This window comes from Chrysemys picta, chromosome 1 (genome assembly GCF_011386835.1).
Source record: "Chrysemys picta bellii isolate R12L10 chromosome 1, ASM1138683v2, whole genome shotgun sequence".
Classification (NCBI taxonomy): domain Eukaryota; kingdom Metazoa; phylum Chordata; order Testudines; family Emydidae; genus Chrysemys; species Chrysemys picta.
Window position 1 is genome coordinate 123,097,289 of NC_088791.1, and position 12,747 is coordinate 123,110,035.

Consider the following 12,747-nt stretch of genomic DNA (forward strand, 5'->3'; position numbering starts at 1 on the left):
TTTCCGTTTCTTGCCATCATTTGTAAAGATGTAAAAAGACTTTTTTGCCCACAGTGGACTGCTCTAGGAAAGTACTGCTACTCCAGATCTACCAGCCTTCTATTCTGTATTTGCTTATTTTTGAGGAGAGAGAGCCTTTTTGTCCCTTGCTAATTCTTCTGAAATTTAGTATTTACTCATTCTCCGACAACTAGATAGAGTGGTGTCATTCTCTGCTGATAATCAGAAAGTGCAGCTTTTCCATTTCCAGTCCTCTCCAGAAACATATCCAGCTCAAAATGCAGTGATTTTTTTTTAAGGCTTTTGTCATGTCAGATAGACCCAACACAACATTTCTGAATGTTGATTCACACAGATGGACTCTTGGGTCCAGACAGAGACTGACTGACTGATTGAGTGCATGGGCAGAGCCATGTATTCAATCAGCTTGGACTGTAGAATCTCTGGTGCATGAACAATATCTTGTAGTATGCCTAGCACATTACTCTTGCTACATTAATAACAATGAGATAAAAATAAATGAACACCGTGACACTTTAAATGAGGCAATTAAATGAATCCTTATTCATGAGCACTAATGTGTACAGGACCCCTAATGAACTTGAAGGGCTTGTAAGTCACCACACAGTTTGGTCCACTAAAGCTAATGTACAGTGGTGTAAGGTGGGCATAATATTACTTAAAGAACCCTAATATTGACACCTCCCTCCCAATTTTGAGATCTCTCTACATTTGCCAGCCCGTGACTGAACCCCTAGCTGCCCAACGGAGACGAGCGGCTGTTAAAAAGCTTTGAGGGGGTTGGCTGAGTTTAAAAGAAAGGGGGGGGCAGCTGCTCAGCTCGTGTAAACCAGCGTAGCCCTTCGGAGGTCAATGGGGCGCCAGGATGAATCTCCCCATCCGAGGAGCGGGCGCACAGTGACTTTAAGAGGGGTTGCCACACGCGACCCGCCCCCGGGCACTGTCCTGCGGACACTGTGTCGCCGAGCGCTGAGGACACTTTGTAGCCAGCCCCCGCTGCAAGGCGCTCCCCTGCCAGGAGGAGGGCCGGGGAGGTGCGCATAGGAAGCGGGGAGCAGCTGGCCCCGCTGCATGCGGAGGGGCGGCGCGGTGCGCGCAGCGGCATGTGCTGGGGGTAAATAGAGGACTCCCGCCTGCAAAGAGCTGTCACAGGTCCTCACCCCCCTCCCTGCTGCTGCCCTGAGCTCTCGCGAGAGCTGGCTAGTAAACAGCCCTCAGATTAGATCCCCGCTGCCGCTGCCGCTGCCGCCCTCCCCTTGCTCGCATGAGCGGCCCAGGCGGGGGAAGTGATCGCGCAGAGCGAGGCTGCAGCGGGCAGTGCGGGGACGCAGGAGCCGGCAGCCAGGCGCAGGGAGGTGAGTGCTGCAGGGAGCCCAGGCTGCAGGCAGAGCTCTGCCCGGGGAAGTGCCACGCGCCGAGCGTCTCTGTGCTGCTGCAGGTGGGAGGAGGGGAAGGAGCCTGTGTCTTTGGTGCAGAGAGAGAGAGAGATCCTGTCATTGGAGACTGGGAATCTCTTCCCCCCCCTTCCCTACCACCGTGAGGCAGCAATCGCAGCCATAGCCATTCAGGCTCAGGGAGGATAGTATTAGCTGTGTGGGGCTGCTGGAGAGAGTATTAAGGACGGGAGAGAGTAATAGAGGAATCCGTACTTGTTCAGAGAAATAAGGACAATGGCCTGGCTCCACTCCTTTCTCCCCCTTGCACCCTCAGCCCCAGTGGAGAGCCTGTGGGACACAGGGGGTCTGTGTGTGTGTGTGTGTGTGTGTGTGTATCAGGCTGTGTGGTGAGTGAGGGACAAGTTGAATGAGCTGAGATTTCTAAAAAGGTGGCAAGTGAGATTTAAAATCTCTTACCAAATCTGCCACCTCAAAATTCATCACCACCAGGGGGAGAGAGAGTTAAAATTCCCAATAAGGGGTTCTCCCATGTCACCTTTTCAATTTCTAACTTGGCAGGTTTATTCTTCATGTTCTCTTCCCCCAGCTCCAAAGCCTGGGTTAGATAGAGACTCCAGGGCTGCAACTGAGGTACAGTTTTTAAAGGAGTGAGACTCACATACACAGCAGAACCCCTTTTTCAACCACGTGAGAGGCTTTAAAAACCTGCCTTTAAAATTAATCTAGATGGTTGAGAGATGCTCCCCAAAAGGCTGAAGGGCAGCATGTCTCTTAGACTTCGGGAGACAGGGAAGATCTGTGTTTCATGGGTGCCTATCACTGGGTGGGCTCTTTGGAGTGGGCATAGTGAGAGATGAACCCAAATCTGTAGTTGTTTTGCAGGTATGACCTCTTTGGGATGGGAGTTGAACTCAGTCAGATCTGTGACTAGATCAAGTACTATAAACAATAAAGGTCAATAAATAGGTTCAGGTGTGTCTGGCAGGTATGAGATCCTGTGGGGTGTGGAGGCAGTCGATTACACAGTCTGGTTTAGGAGTGTTCTGTCCTATTTTAAATATGTGCCAGTTTAATCTCTACACGGATACAGCATTTGAAAAAAGAAAATCTGGCTCATAGGGCCAGATCCAAAACCCACTGAAGTCAATAGGAACCTTTCTGTTGACTTCAGTGGGTTTTGGATCAGGCCCGTAGCTTGCCAGCTCAGCTTTTTGCTTGGTTTATATTTTTAACTGAACTACAGTGGCAGTGATTGGGATAAAAGTGAAAATGCAGACAGAAGTAGAAGAGTCTTGTACATGCTATAAATCTGATGCTTTAAAAAAACCCAAACCAAATCAACCGTTGGGTTAGAACAGTATATTTCAGATACACACCAAAAGTCACTTTCCTTTGGCATTACATGCCGATATCTCTATGATTAAAATCTCGAATGGAAATAAATAAGTCTTTAAACAGGTTTAGCCTCTGGGTGTATTACTATTTAGTAGTTATTCTTTCTTTCTTTCTTTCTTTCTTTCTTTCTTTCTTTCTTTCTTTCTTTCTTATGTGTGTCTTTAACCAGAGATACAGTTTCCTCATTCTCAGATTGTTGGTGGGATGTATTGAGCTTTGATTATTTTCTTCATTTCTCCTTACTAATGAGTGGGTCATCTTGTTTGTAAAGTATTGATGTGGTTTGTTTGTTTGTCTTTTGTTTTTAAATACCCTATTTAAATGTTGACTGCAGTTTTGCAAATTTCCAGGCTGTGGATAAATCTTGTTTGGTAGTGTATACAATAATAAAAACATCACTATGTTTTGCTGTGCCTACTTTATGATGTGTGCCTCAGAATAAGCAGAAATCTTAAACTGTTTCATCCTCTCCACTCCAGAAGTACAATAGGTGAAACAGTGTCAGTTTTGTTTTTATTTACAGCAATAACTGAAATACTTAACAATTTTACATTTCATTATCTTTCTTAGTGGTGAATGTTGGCTAAAATATTTAAGCATGAGAAACGTGTTATTGTAGCATATATAATGGATATGGTTTTATCTTGTGTTTTGTGCTATATGTGACTTCCTGACTTTAATTAAAATGTGTCTTGAATTAAGAAAGGTCAACTTCAGTGGGCTTCAGTGTATGCTGCTTTTTGGGTTCATTTTAAATATTATTACTTGTTAGATTTTTAAAAACAAAAATCCCTAAAAGCAAACCTTGAATGGCATTTTTATTTCAAGGAAAACAAGTTAATATGAATTTAGTTGATATGGGAAGCAAATATTTATGGCAGATAGCTATTCTCATATTTCTCGCTTTGAGGCCTGATCCAAAGAAAACAGAGGTCAATAGTAAAACTCCTATTGACTTTCAATACTTTTGGATCATGCCCCTGTGCCTAGGCATACAACAGGGATAGTGTAATCCAAGCAGGGTATGCAGTCTGGATCTCGATAACATCATCCATCATAGGCCTGATTGTGCAACCCTTACATTGGTGATCACTGAGGGTCTGATCCTGTGCCCACTGGAGTAAATGGTGGACTGCAGGGGTATGACTTCTCACACACATGAGTTGGGTATGAACAATCTAACCCAATGGATTTTATCCAGCAGGGAGGATTGGGCCCATTTGATTGGTTGTTGGTTTGTTTGTTTTTTTAAATTGTCCCTAACTTTTTATTCTGTCCATATTTATTTTGTTAATGACCATGCTTTATTCCCTCTCAAATGTAGGGAGATTATTTAAATGTGAAGCTGGTTGATAAACTTCTGAAATTGTATGATGACAGATGTATGATAAGCCTGTAAATGATGATAAAAAAGAATTACTTCTTTAAATACAGTATTCATCAACATAAAGAGTAAGCTGTAATGATATGGTAAATTGTTTGCTTTTATTTCCCCAGAAGATGCTTTGTGTATCATAGGGTAATGATAGTTGACATAAATCAAACATACTATTTTACACAAAATCACTTAATTGTCTCTCATTCATTCCTTACTCATTTTAATGTACAGCTACATTTAGAAAAGACCTGCCATCAACAGTAATTGCGTTACAGTAGTATAAAAATATGGAGTTGGTAAATAACAAGTAACTGAAGCTTAATTCTTTAAGATGCACTGTGGCAGGATTTTTAAGAGCTGGATAACTGCATCATCAGTAACTATCTTAGCTATGCAAATTAAAATAACAGTGACGGTAATCAAATCTCATAGTTCAGGGCATAAGCTGAAGTTCTGGGAAGAATCAGCTCCTATTCCTGTGTACAGCACTGTACACTTGACAAGGTGTATATTTGAGGAGCGGGGTGTTCATCTGCCATTGAAACACTGAATTCTGGATATTGCTCTAGATAGATTATATGCTTTGATCTGATGTGGCAAATATGATCTCTCTGTAGCTTTAAAGGGTAACTTTTGGCAGTTCCAGTGCTCGTGCTCCTGCACCTGCATACTTCTCTCCAAAAGAACATTTTTCTCCAAGAATAACAGTAAAAACAAAGGATAGAGAAATAAACTGAGCTGTTAGTGTATCTCTTACAAATATTTTGATCAATTCAGGAAGCATTAAAATTAGTGACTGTAGTATTTAATGTTGTGTTTTATGCATGAACTTGGATCATTTCCTATCATGTCATATCAAACCTTGTTTTAAAACATCTGAAACTGCCCATTAGAGAGATGTGGTCAGACAATAAAATGTTTGCTTGACAACTTTTTCTGAGCCGTTGCAGTGGAATGATGCTTAAGCTAATACAGATACTACTTATTTGTGGGGAACTATATCCTCCTTGTAAATTCAAACCAGCAAATATCAGTTTCTGAAAGAAGAAGGCCTGCTAACAAAGGTTGAGGAGAAGTGTACTTAAATGGGCCAGATTCACTCCCATTATTGCAAATTGCAGCACATACCCACATCCCCCGTAGAGGCAGTTGCACCAGAGGATGAGGAAAGACGTTTCACCCAATGGGATGCTCAGGCTTTAAATTCCATCTGGGATTCCGTAGTAACCCAGGAGATGGCAGCTGTCCAGGAGATGTGCTGTATCTCTGGTAGACACCCAGCCAATTCAGGAACTATGTGAGCTAATTCTGGGCCCCTACCAGAGGAGAAGGGGTTGCAGATGGAAACCTTTGCTGCTACATCTGAGTGGACTTTCTGCTCCCAGGGGTGCAAAGCCTGGGTTCTGCTGGTGCAACTCATCGAGGTAATTGAGCCCAATGATTTTGAGGGATTGCTTAATGAGGCTGATCTTTCCCGCAGGTTTCACATTTTAGTTTGTGTTATTTGGCAGCACTGCGTATGAATTAACATCTGATTTTTAGAAAATTAATGGAGCTGAACTTAATATTGTTGCTAAAGATCTGAGTCAATCACCAGGTAACATTACTATAACTTAGAGAATTTTTCACTTGACCACAGCTCAATTGCTACTTAGCACTTTCATCCTCAAAGCACGTTACCAGTACTAACTCACTAAGTCTTACCACACCACCCTGTGGTGGGCAAGTGCTTACACTGCCATGAAAGGGCCCCCTTATTACCACAGTTATTTTTACATATCTGAGCCCACAGAAAGGTTACAGGGGAGAAGGGCTTTCCACAAGCTGGCCATGTACAGCTTACCTGGCCACACAGCTCCCCTATCATTTCCCAAGCGTGACTCTGGGACTCCGCCTCCCCTGGTTGTCATGTATGGCATTTAGGTGCTTGGAGATGATGTCAGGGGAAGGCACAAGTATGCCTATTGTCTCCTAGCAAGTCTGGTTCTTGCCTGAGTCAACCAGGGACATTCCTTAAAGAGAATCACACAGCCGGCACTGAACTTTCCCCCAAAGGAGAGAAGACAGGAGGAACCATCAGGTTTAAGAATTCTTTCCACTACACCCTCTCTCCAAGGCAAGGCGGGAGGGTATTGGAAGGAGGAAATGCCCCAGCCATACTAGCCAGATAGAAGTGGTGGATCCCAAGTCGAAACCTCCCTCTTGAGATTTATAAGACTGGGGTGGGAGAGAGAGGCCTGCCTCACAAAGTAACGTTTTCTTAAAAATAAACAGTTGTGAAACCTAGTCCCAGCCTGGAGCCTGATCAGGGAGTTACTGCAACCTGAGCCAAACATCAGTCTAATAGTGAAAGAATTGTCTGTTCCACCTAAAAATGTAGTTAGTTTTAGCAGGCAGTGTGGGAAGTGCTTTCATTCATAGCTCTTTGGATAAAATCAATCCAATGGTATGTTCGGAGGCGGTCACCATTTCTTGAGGTTAAAGGCCAAAGTGTTGCACTGTTAGGCTCTACAACTTGTGCTTGGTGTTATTTAGAGCTTGGCAAAGCAGGAGAGGAGAATAAGCGAACACAGTCAAAAGGTGGTGATTTAGTATAACGTACAAACATTTTTATCAGTCATAGTTGCAGAAGAGTCAGAACAAAGTCTGTGTGTGAGTGGTAGTTCTGTGCTGAAAATGTAATTTACTCAGCACAGAAATCTTTCACTGAAAAGTCAGGGATTTTTAAAAGATGAAAATGAGCTTTTCTACTGGATACCAAGCAATCGGACACCAATAAAAGAGTTTGCTGTTACTAAGACATGTAATGGCCAACTGTTGACCCAAGTTACTATTTAGTGCAGTTGTGACTCTTAATTTGCAGATGTTTGTGTAGCAAATACACGCTGAAGGAATTATTTCCTAGGGCTGGTGTCTTTTATCTCAGGTCTTACAGCAGCTGCATGTCCTAGAAAGCAGTGTGTGTTCAGTTGCGTTCACACTGTTAAGAGAAGTTAATGGGGGAAAGGAAGAAGGAATTTTCATCACTAGCTTCACCGTTTTGCAACATCCTGCACATACACGTTTATCACTAGGTTTTCTTTGCACTGTCTTGGTTGCCCAGCTGTGGTGGTAAAACGTTCTGATTGAACAGCTGGCACAGCGTTCCTCATGACTGACCTGTCGTATAGCACTTCTGTAAATTGAAAGGTTTTTTGTGTCTAAAGAAACTTGCTAAATTAAGCTTTGCCTTTGCTATTTAAAATCGTTTGTTTCTTTCACCACTTGAAAATCTTCATAGTATGGCTCTTGGTTTGTACTATAACTTTATAAAAAAAAGCCTGAGCAAGCCTGCTTTAAAATGTGTGTTTGTGGGGAGGGAATCTCTCAGACATTCAGGTATACAAAAAATAAAAATAGCAAACAGTCATTGTTTAGAGCTAGTTTTAAGTGACATTTAAGGTAAAGTCTGGTGGTCTTTTTTGCTCTAACCATTAGACGTGGCTGCCTCCCAGCAATGAAGAACCATTATAAATTCATTATTTGTACAAATCAGTAAGTCTTAATGTATGTGATCTCACTAAGACCTCTGCTCTCAAATCTTTCTTGAGCAATGGGATAGACTGCCATTTGTCTATGCAAACTTGTTATAAAGTATTTGGCTTAATTAAGTTCTGCTGTATATCATTCATCTTGTGTGGTATTCTCCCTCTCCTCCCTCAGAAGATATTCAGGTGCTTCCGTTGATGGGAAAGGAGACTTCATTTAGAATATAAGAAAAGTAATTTGCATTTCTGTAACACTTCCTATGTAAGCATCTCAACTCAACAGATATGGCAGTATAGAAAGTTTGGATATTGTGAGACAGTTTCTCAGTTGCAGGGTAGTTTGGAAAACAACCCAACATGTGTCTTCCCTCATTACAAACAGTTCAAAACACCACCAGCAGTCTCTTGGTAGATTATTATATTTTGGATAATTAAGAATAGTAATTGGGAAACATGAAGTAAAATAGTGATACTAAGATTCATAAAAATTGTGATCTCCTTGGACGGAGACCATCCTGAAGTGTCTGTACAGTTCCTAGTGGACACACTTACATTTGAAGATTAATTACAATTAATAATGAGAAGTTAGGCAGACTTTGATAGGAAGAAGTAAAACATGAATTTACAGTAGTTCTGACATTAGAGTAGTCCCTGTTTAGAAGAAATGTACAGTATTGCAGTTAAATGTAACCCATTTCTTGTATTCTCTATCTGAACCGCAATATTATAACTGTCATTAAGTTAATACTCCTGAGGAATTCTGCACCAAATAATTAAAAATTCTGTGGGAAAAAAAAATCTGCACACAATATTTTAAAGTTCTGCAAATTTTATTTGTCAATAAATAAATGTGGAGGCTTAAACATGGCAGTGGGGAGCACAAGCCAGTGGCTGCACAGAGGTGGGAGATCACCCTGGAGCTGCCCCCTCCTTCACCTGAACAGACTCAGCAATAAGGCTGCACCCAACCTTGACACAGCACAATGGCCAGGCCTGCTCCAGAAGTACCCTGGGCTCTGCCCCTCCATGCCAGGTGCACCAAGTCAGTAAGCAAGAGAGATGGAATCTCTCGGACATGCCCAGCCATTGCCCCCAATCCAGGTGGGGGACAAGTAGGCTCAGTCCAGCAAGATCCAAGTGTGGGGGGATCCAGGTGTGGGATGAGAGGTCTCTGTGTGGGGCAGTCTGGGTGTGAGCAGCTTGGTGGGGGGTCTGGGTCAGGTGGAATCTGGATGCACAGGGGCTTTTTGGGGGGGGGGGTTCTGGGTGCAGAGAGATCCAGATGAAGGTGGTTAGGGCTAAGCAGAGGAGGGTCTGGGTATGGAAAGTTCAGTGCCGGGTGTCTGGGTGTGGGAGGAATGGGACTTGGGGAGGGAGGTACAGATGCAGCTGATTGGAGTTCAGTGGGGGGGGTCTGGATTTGGGGGGCTCATCAGTGTGGTCCAGGTGGGGGGGTTAGGTTTGTCAGGGAGAGGGGTTGAGTGCAGGGGGTTCAGTGGGGTTGGACTGGGTTCAGGGGGTATGGTCTGGATGCAGTGTGGAAGGGCTCAGAGGGGGGTCTGGGTGCTCCATATATAGGGGGTGAGGCTCAGTGTAATGGGGGTTAGGTGCAGGGGGGGCTCTGGGTATGAGGGGGGGTCTGGATGCAGGGGAGTTGGGTGGATTGGGGGAGCATCTCCCTGTAAAGGGACCCCTCCCTTGTGAGTGAAGAGCAATGGGTGCAGGAAGCGGGGGTGCAGAGCTTCCTGCAGCCGGGGAGTTTTCTGGGGGTGGGTCTGACCTGGCCTCGACTGCTTCTTGCAGGGGAAGAGGAAGTCCCATTGTTCTCTTCTCCCCCCCCCCCCCCGCCCCCTCAGCTGAGCCTGGTGCAGGGTAGGAGCCACCAGCTGCAGCATCTCCAGCCCTCTTCCCCCACCCAGTGATTGAACTCTCCACTGGCTGCTCCGGGTGCCCGAAACAATGCGCCCACGCTGCCGGGCAGGGGTGCATGATGGCTCTTGTGGCTTCCATTTGCTTTCCCTTAATTTTCTGCGGGGAAGCAAAGAAATATGTGGGGGACATGAATACTGTGCATGCGTAATGGCACAGAATTCCCCCCACAAGTAATTAAGGTAGAATTACACAAAACTTGACTGTTAGCCACCAGGTATAGCTAAGGGATTAGCTACAATGAATGTAGAAATATTGCATCTCCTACAATACTTTTCAGCAAAAGGAGGAATTTTAAACTACTATGTAGAATTTAGAACGGAAGAAAGGTTGTTACAAACAGTATCTTTTTTTCTTTATATAAGCTTTAAACCTGGGTGATATCTCTTCTATATTATGCTGCTGGAGTGCAAGAATTTAAACAGACAGAACATGTGCCTTAATAGAAATGTTTGATGCCAACAAAAAAATAAATAAATAAATTGTGGTTGGAACTGACTTAATTTCTTGTGTTTAAAACTTTTTAAAATGACAACTGTTTTTTTTTTTTTAAAATGAAACCTTTTGCAGTTTTTTGATTGGGGTGGGGAGAGGAACTTCCTCCACCTCACCCCTCCAAAATAGTCAGGATTTTTAAAAATTGTTTTCAGAGGGGCATGAGATAGGATCTTGGCTCCTCCTGTTTTTCTCCACTTTCCCCCATTTCTCTTATTTCCCTTTTATTACTGAAAAAAGACTGAGGAAAATAATTGAGTGTTTTTTGATTTTCAGGAGGTCTTTTTCGTTGATAAAAATCAATGAAGTTGGAAATGTTTTGCACAAATTCTTTAAAAAATATTAAAGCTTTTTGTAGCACCTACTGACTACTTTACAGTCCGCTCCAATTACAGCTAACTATGCACAATAAGGGGCCTGATCTTGCATTCCTTGCACAGGAAGGAACACATGAATGTTACCTGGAGCTCCAGGTGTGTAAGGAATGCAGGAGTGGGCAAAGATTCCAAGTGATGTGGCTAATTCAATGATAAGTGCAAAGTAATGCACATTAGGGAATAAAAATATCCCAACTATTCATACAAAATGATAGTGTCTAAACTAGCTGTTACTATTCAAGAGGGGGATCTTGGAATCATCATGGATTGTTTTCTGAAAACATTCATCTGCCAAAAAAATAAAAGCTAACAGGATGTTAGGACCCATTAGGAAAGGGATAGATAATAAAACAGAAAATGTCATAATGCTGCTATATAAATCCATGGTACATCCACACCTTTAATACAGCATGTAGTTCTGGTCACCCCATCTCAAAAAGTATAGATTAGAATTGGAAAAGGCAGAGAGAAGGGCAACAAAAATGATTAGGGATTTCCTAGCTTCCATACTAGGAGAGAATAAAAAGACTGGGACTGTTCAGCTTAGATAGAAGATGACTAAGGAGGGATATGACAGAGGTCTATAAAATCAAGACTGGTATGGAGAAGGTGAATAGGGATGTGTTATTTACTCGTTTATGTAACACAAGAACACTAGAGATCACTCAATGAAATTAATAGGCATTAGGTTTGAGACTAATATAAGGAAGTACTTCTTCACACAACTCAGCCAACCTGTGGAGCTCATTGCCAGAGGAAGTTGTGAAGGCCAAAAGTATAAACTGCGTCCAAAAAATAATTGGATAAGTTCAGGGAGCATAGGTCCATCAATGGCTGTTAGTCAGTTTGGTGAAGGATGCAATCTATGCTCCAGGTGTCCCTAAACCTCCAACTGCGAGAATCTGGGACTGGATGACGGGATAGATTGCTCAAAACTGCCAGGTTCTCTTCATTCCATCTGAAGGTTCTGGCATTGGCTGCTGTCAGAAGACTGAATATTGGGCTAGATTGGCCATTGATCTGACCCACTATGAAAGTTCTTATGTAATAACCGCTGTATAGGAAAAACAAAATTAATGGGATTAAAAATTTTACTTAAATTTTGCAAAAACTTGTGTGAATATATACAGAGGGATGGAGTTGCCCAATTTAGGATTATAATATCTTCATAGAATATTAGGGTTGAAAGAGACCTCAGGAGGTCATCTAGTCCAATCCCCTGCTCAAAGCAGGACCAACACCAACTAAATCATCCCAGCCAAGGCTTTGTCAAGCCGGGCCTTAAAAATCTTTAAGGATGGAGATTCCACCACCTCCCTAGATAACCCTGGACACAACACTCTAGGTGTGGCCTCACCAGTGCTGAATAGAGGGGAATAATCACTTCCCTCGATCTGTTGGCAATGCTCCCACTAATACAGCCCAATATACCATTGGCATTCTTGGCAACAAGGGCACACTGCTGACTCCTATCCAGCTTCTCATCCACTGTAATCCCCAGGTCCTTTTCTGCAGAACTGCTGCTTAGCCAGTCAGTCTCCAGCCTGTAGCGGTGCACGGGATTCTTCCTTCCTAAGTGCAGAATTCTTCACTTGTCAGGTTATTGAACCTCATCAGATTTCTTTTGGCCTAATCCTCCAATTTTGTCTAGGTCACTCTGGACCCTATCCCTACCTTCCATTGTCTCTACCTCTCCCCTCAGCTTAGTGTCATCTGCGAACTTGCTGAGGGTGCAATTAATCCCATCATCCAGATCATTAATAAAGATGTTGACAAAACCGGCTCCAGGACCGACCACTGGGGCACTCCTCTTGATACCGGCTGCCAACTAGACATCGAGCTGTTGATCACTATCCGTTGAGCCCGACAATCTAGCCAGTTTTCTATTCACCTTATAGTCCATTCATGCAATCCATACTTTTTTAACTTGCTGGCAAGAATACTGTGGGAGTCCGTATCAAAAGCTTCACCTACTAATCAATTTGATCCCTTAAACCCTTTGCCTATGAATCTCCCATAATTTCAGTGGGAGCTCTACACATGGGGTGAAATTCTAGACCTGATTAAGTTAATGGCAAAACTCCCACTAACTTCAGATAGGGACAGGATTTCACCCAAGAACTCTTACTACTCCTATTAAGATGCTCAGGTATCACAGCGAGGAATGTGGTATAAATACTATGCCTTGATATATTATTTTATACTATGGGATCAAGCCCCATTATGTT

At 43.1% G+C, this 12,747-nt stretch overlaps 1 protein-coding gene across 2 annotated transcripts in view; it reads left to right on the forward strand.

Annotated features, from left to right (window-relative positions):
* The first annotated feature begins 1,200 nt into the window (after nucleotides 1–1,200).
* STK38L (serine/threonine kinase 38 like) overlaps nucleotides 1,201–12,747 on the forward strand; it is a 70,668-nt gene continuing 59,121 nt past the window's right edge. For both annotated transcript variants that reach the window (XM_005296664.5, XM_042848483.2), the window contains exon 1: nucleotides 1,201–1,376. In XM_005296664.5, coding sequence (XP_005296721.2) covers nucleotides 1,286–1,376 — 91 coding nt within the window. In that variant the 5' untranslated portion in view covers nucleotides 1,201–1,285. The remainder of the gene's footprint in view (nucleotides 1,377–12,747) is intronic.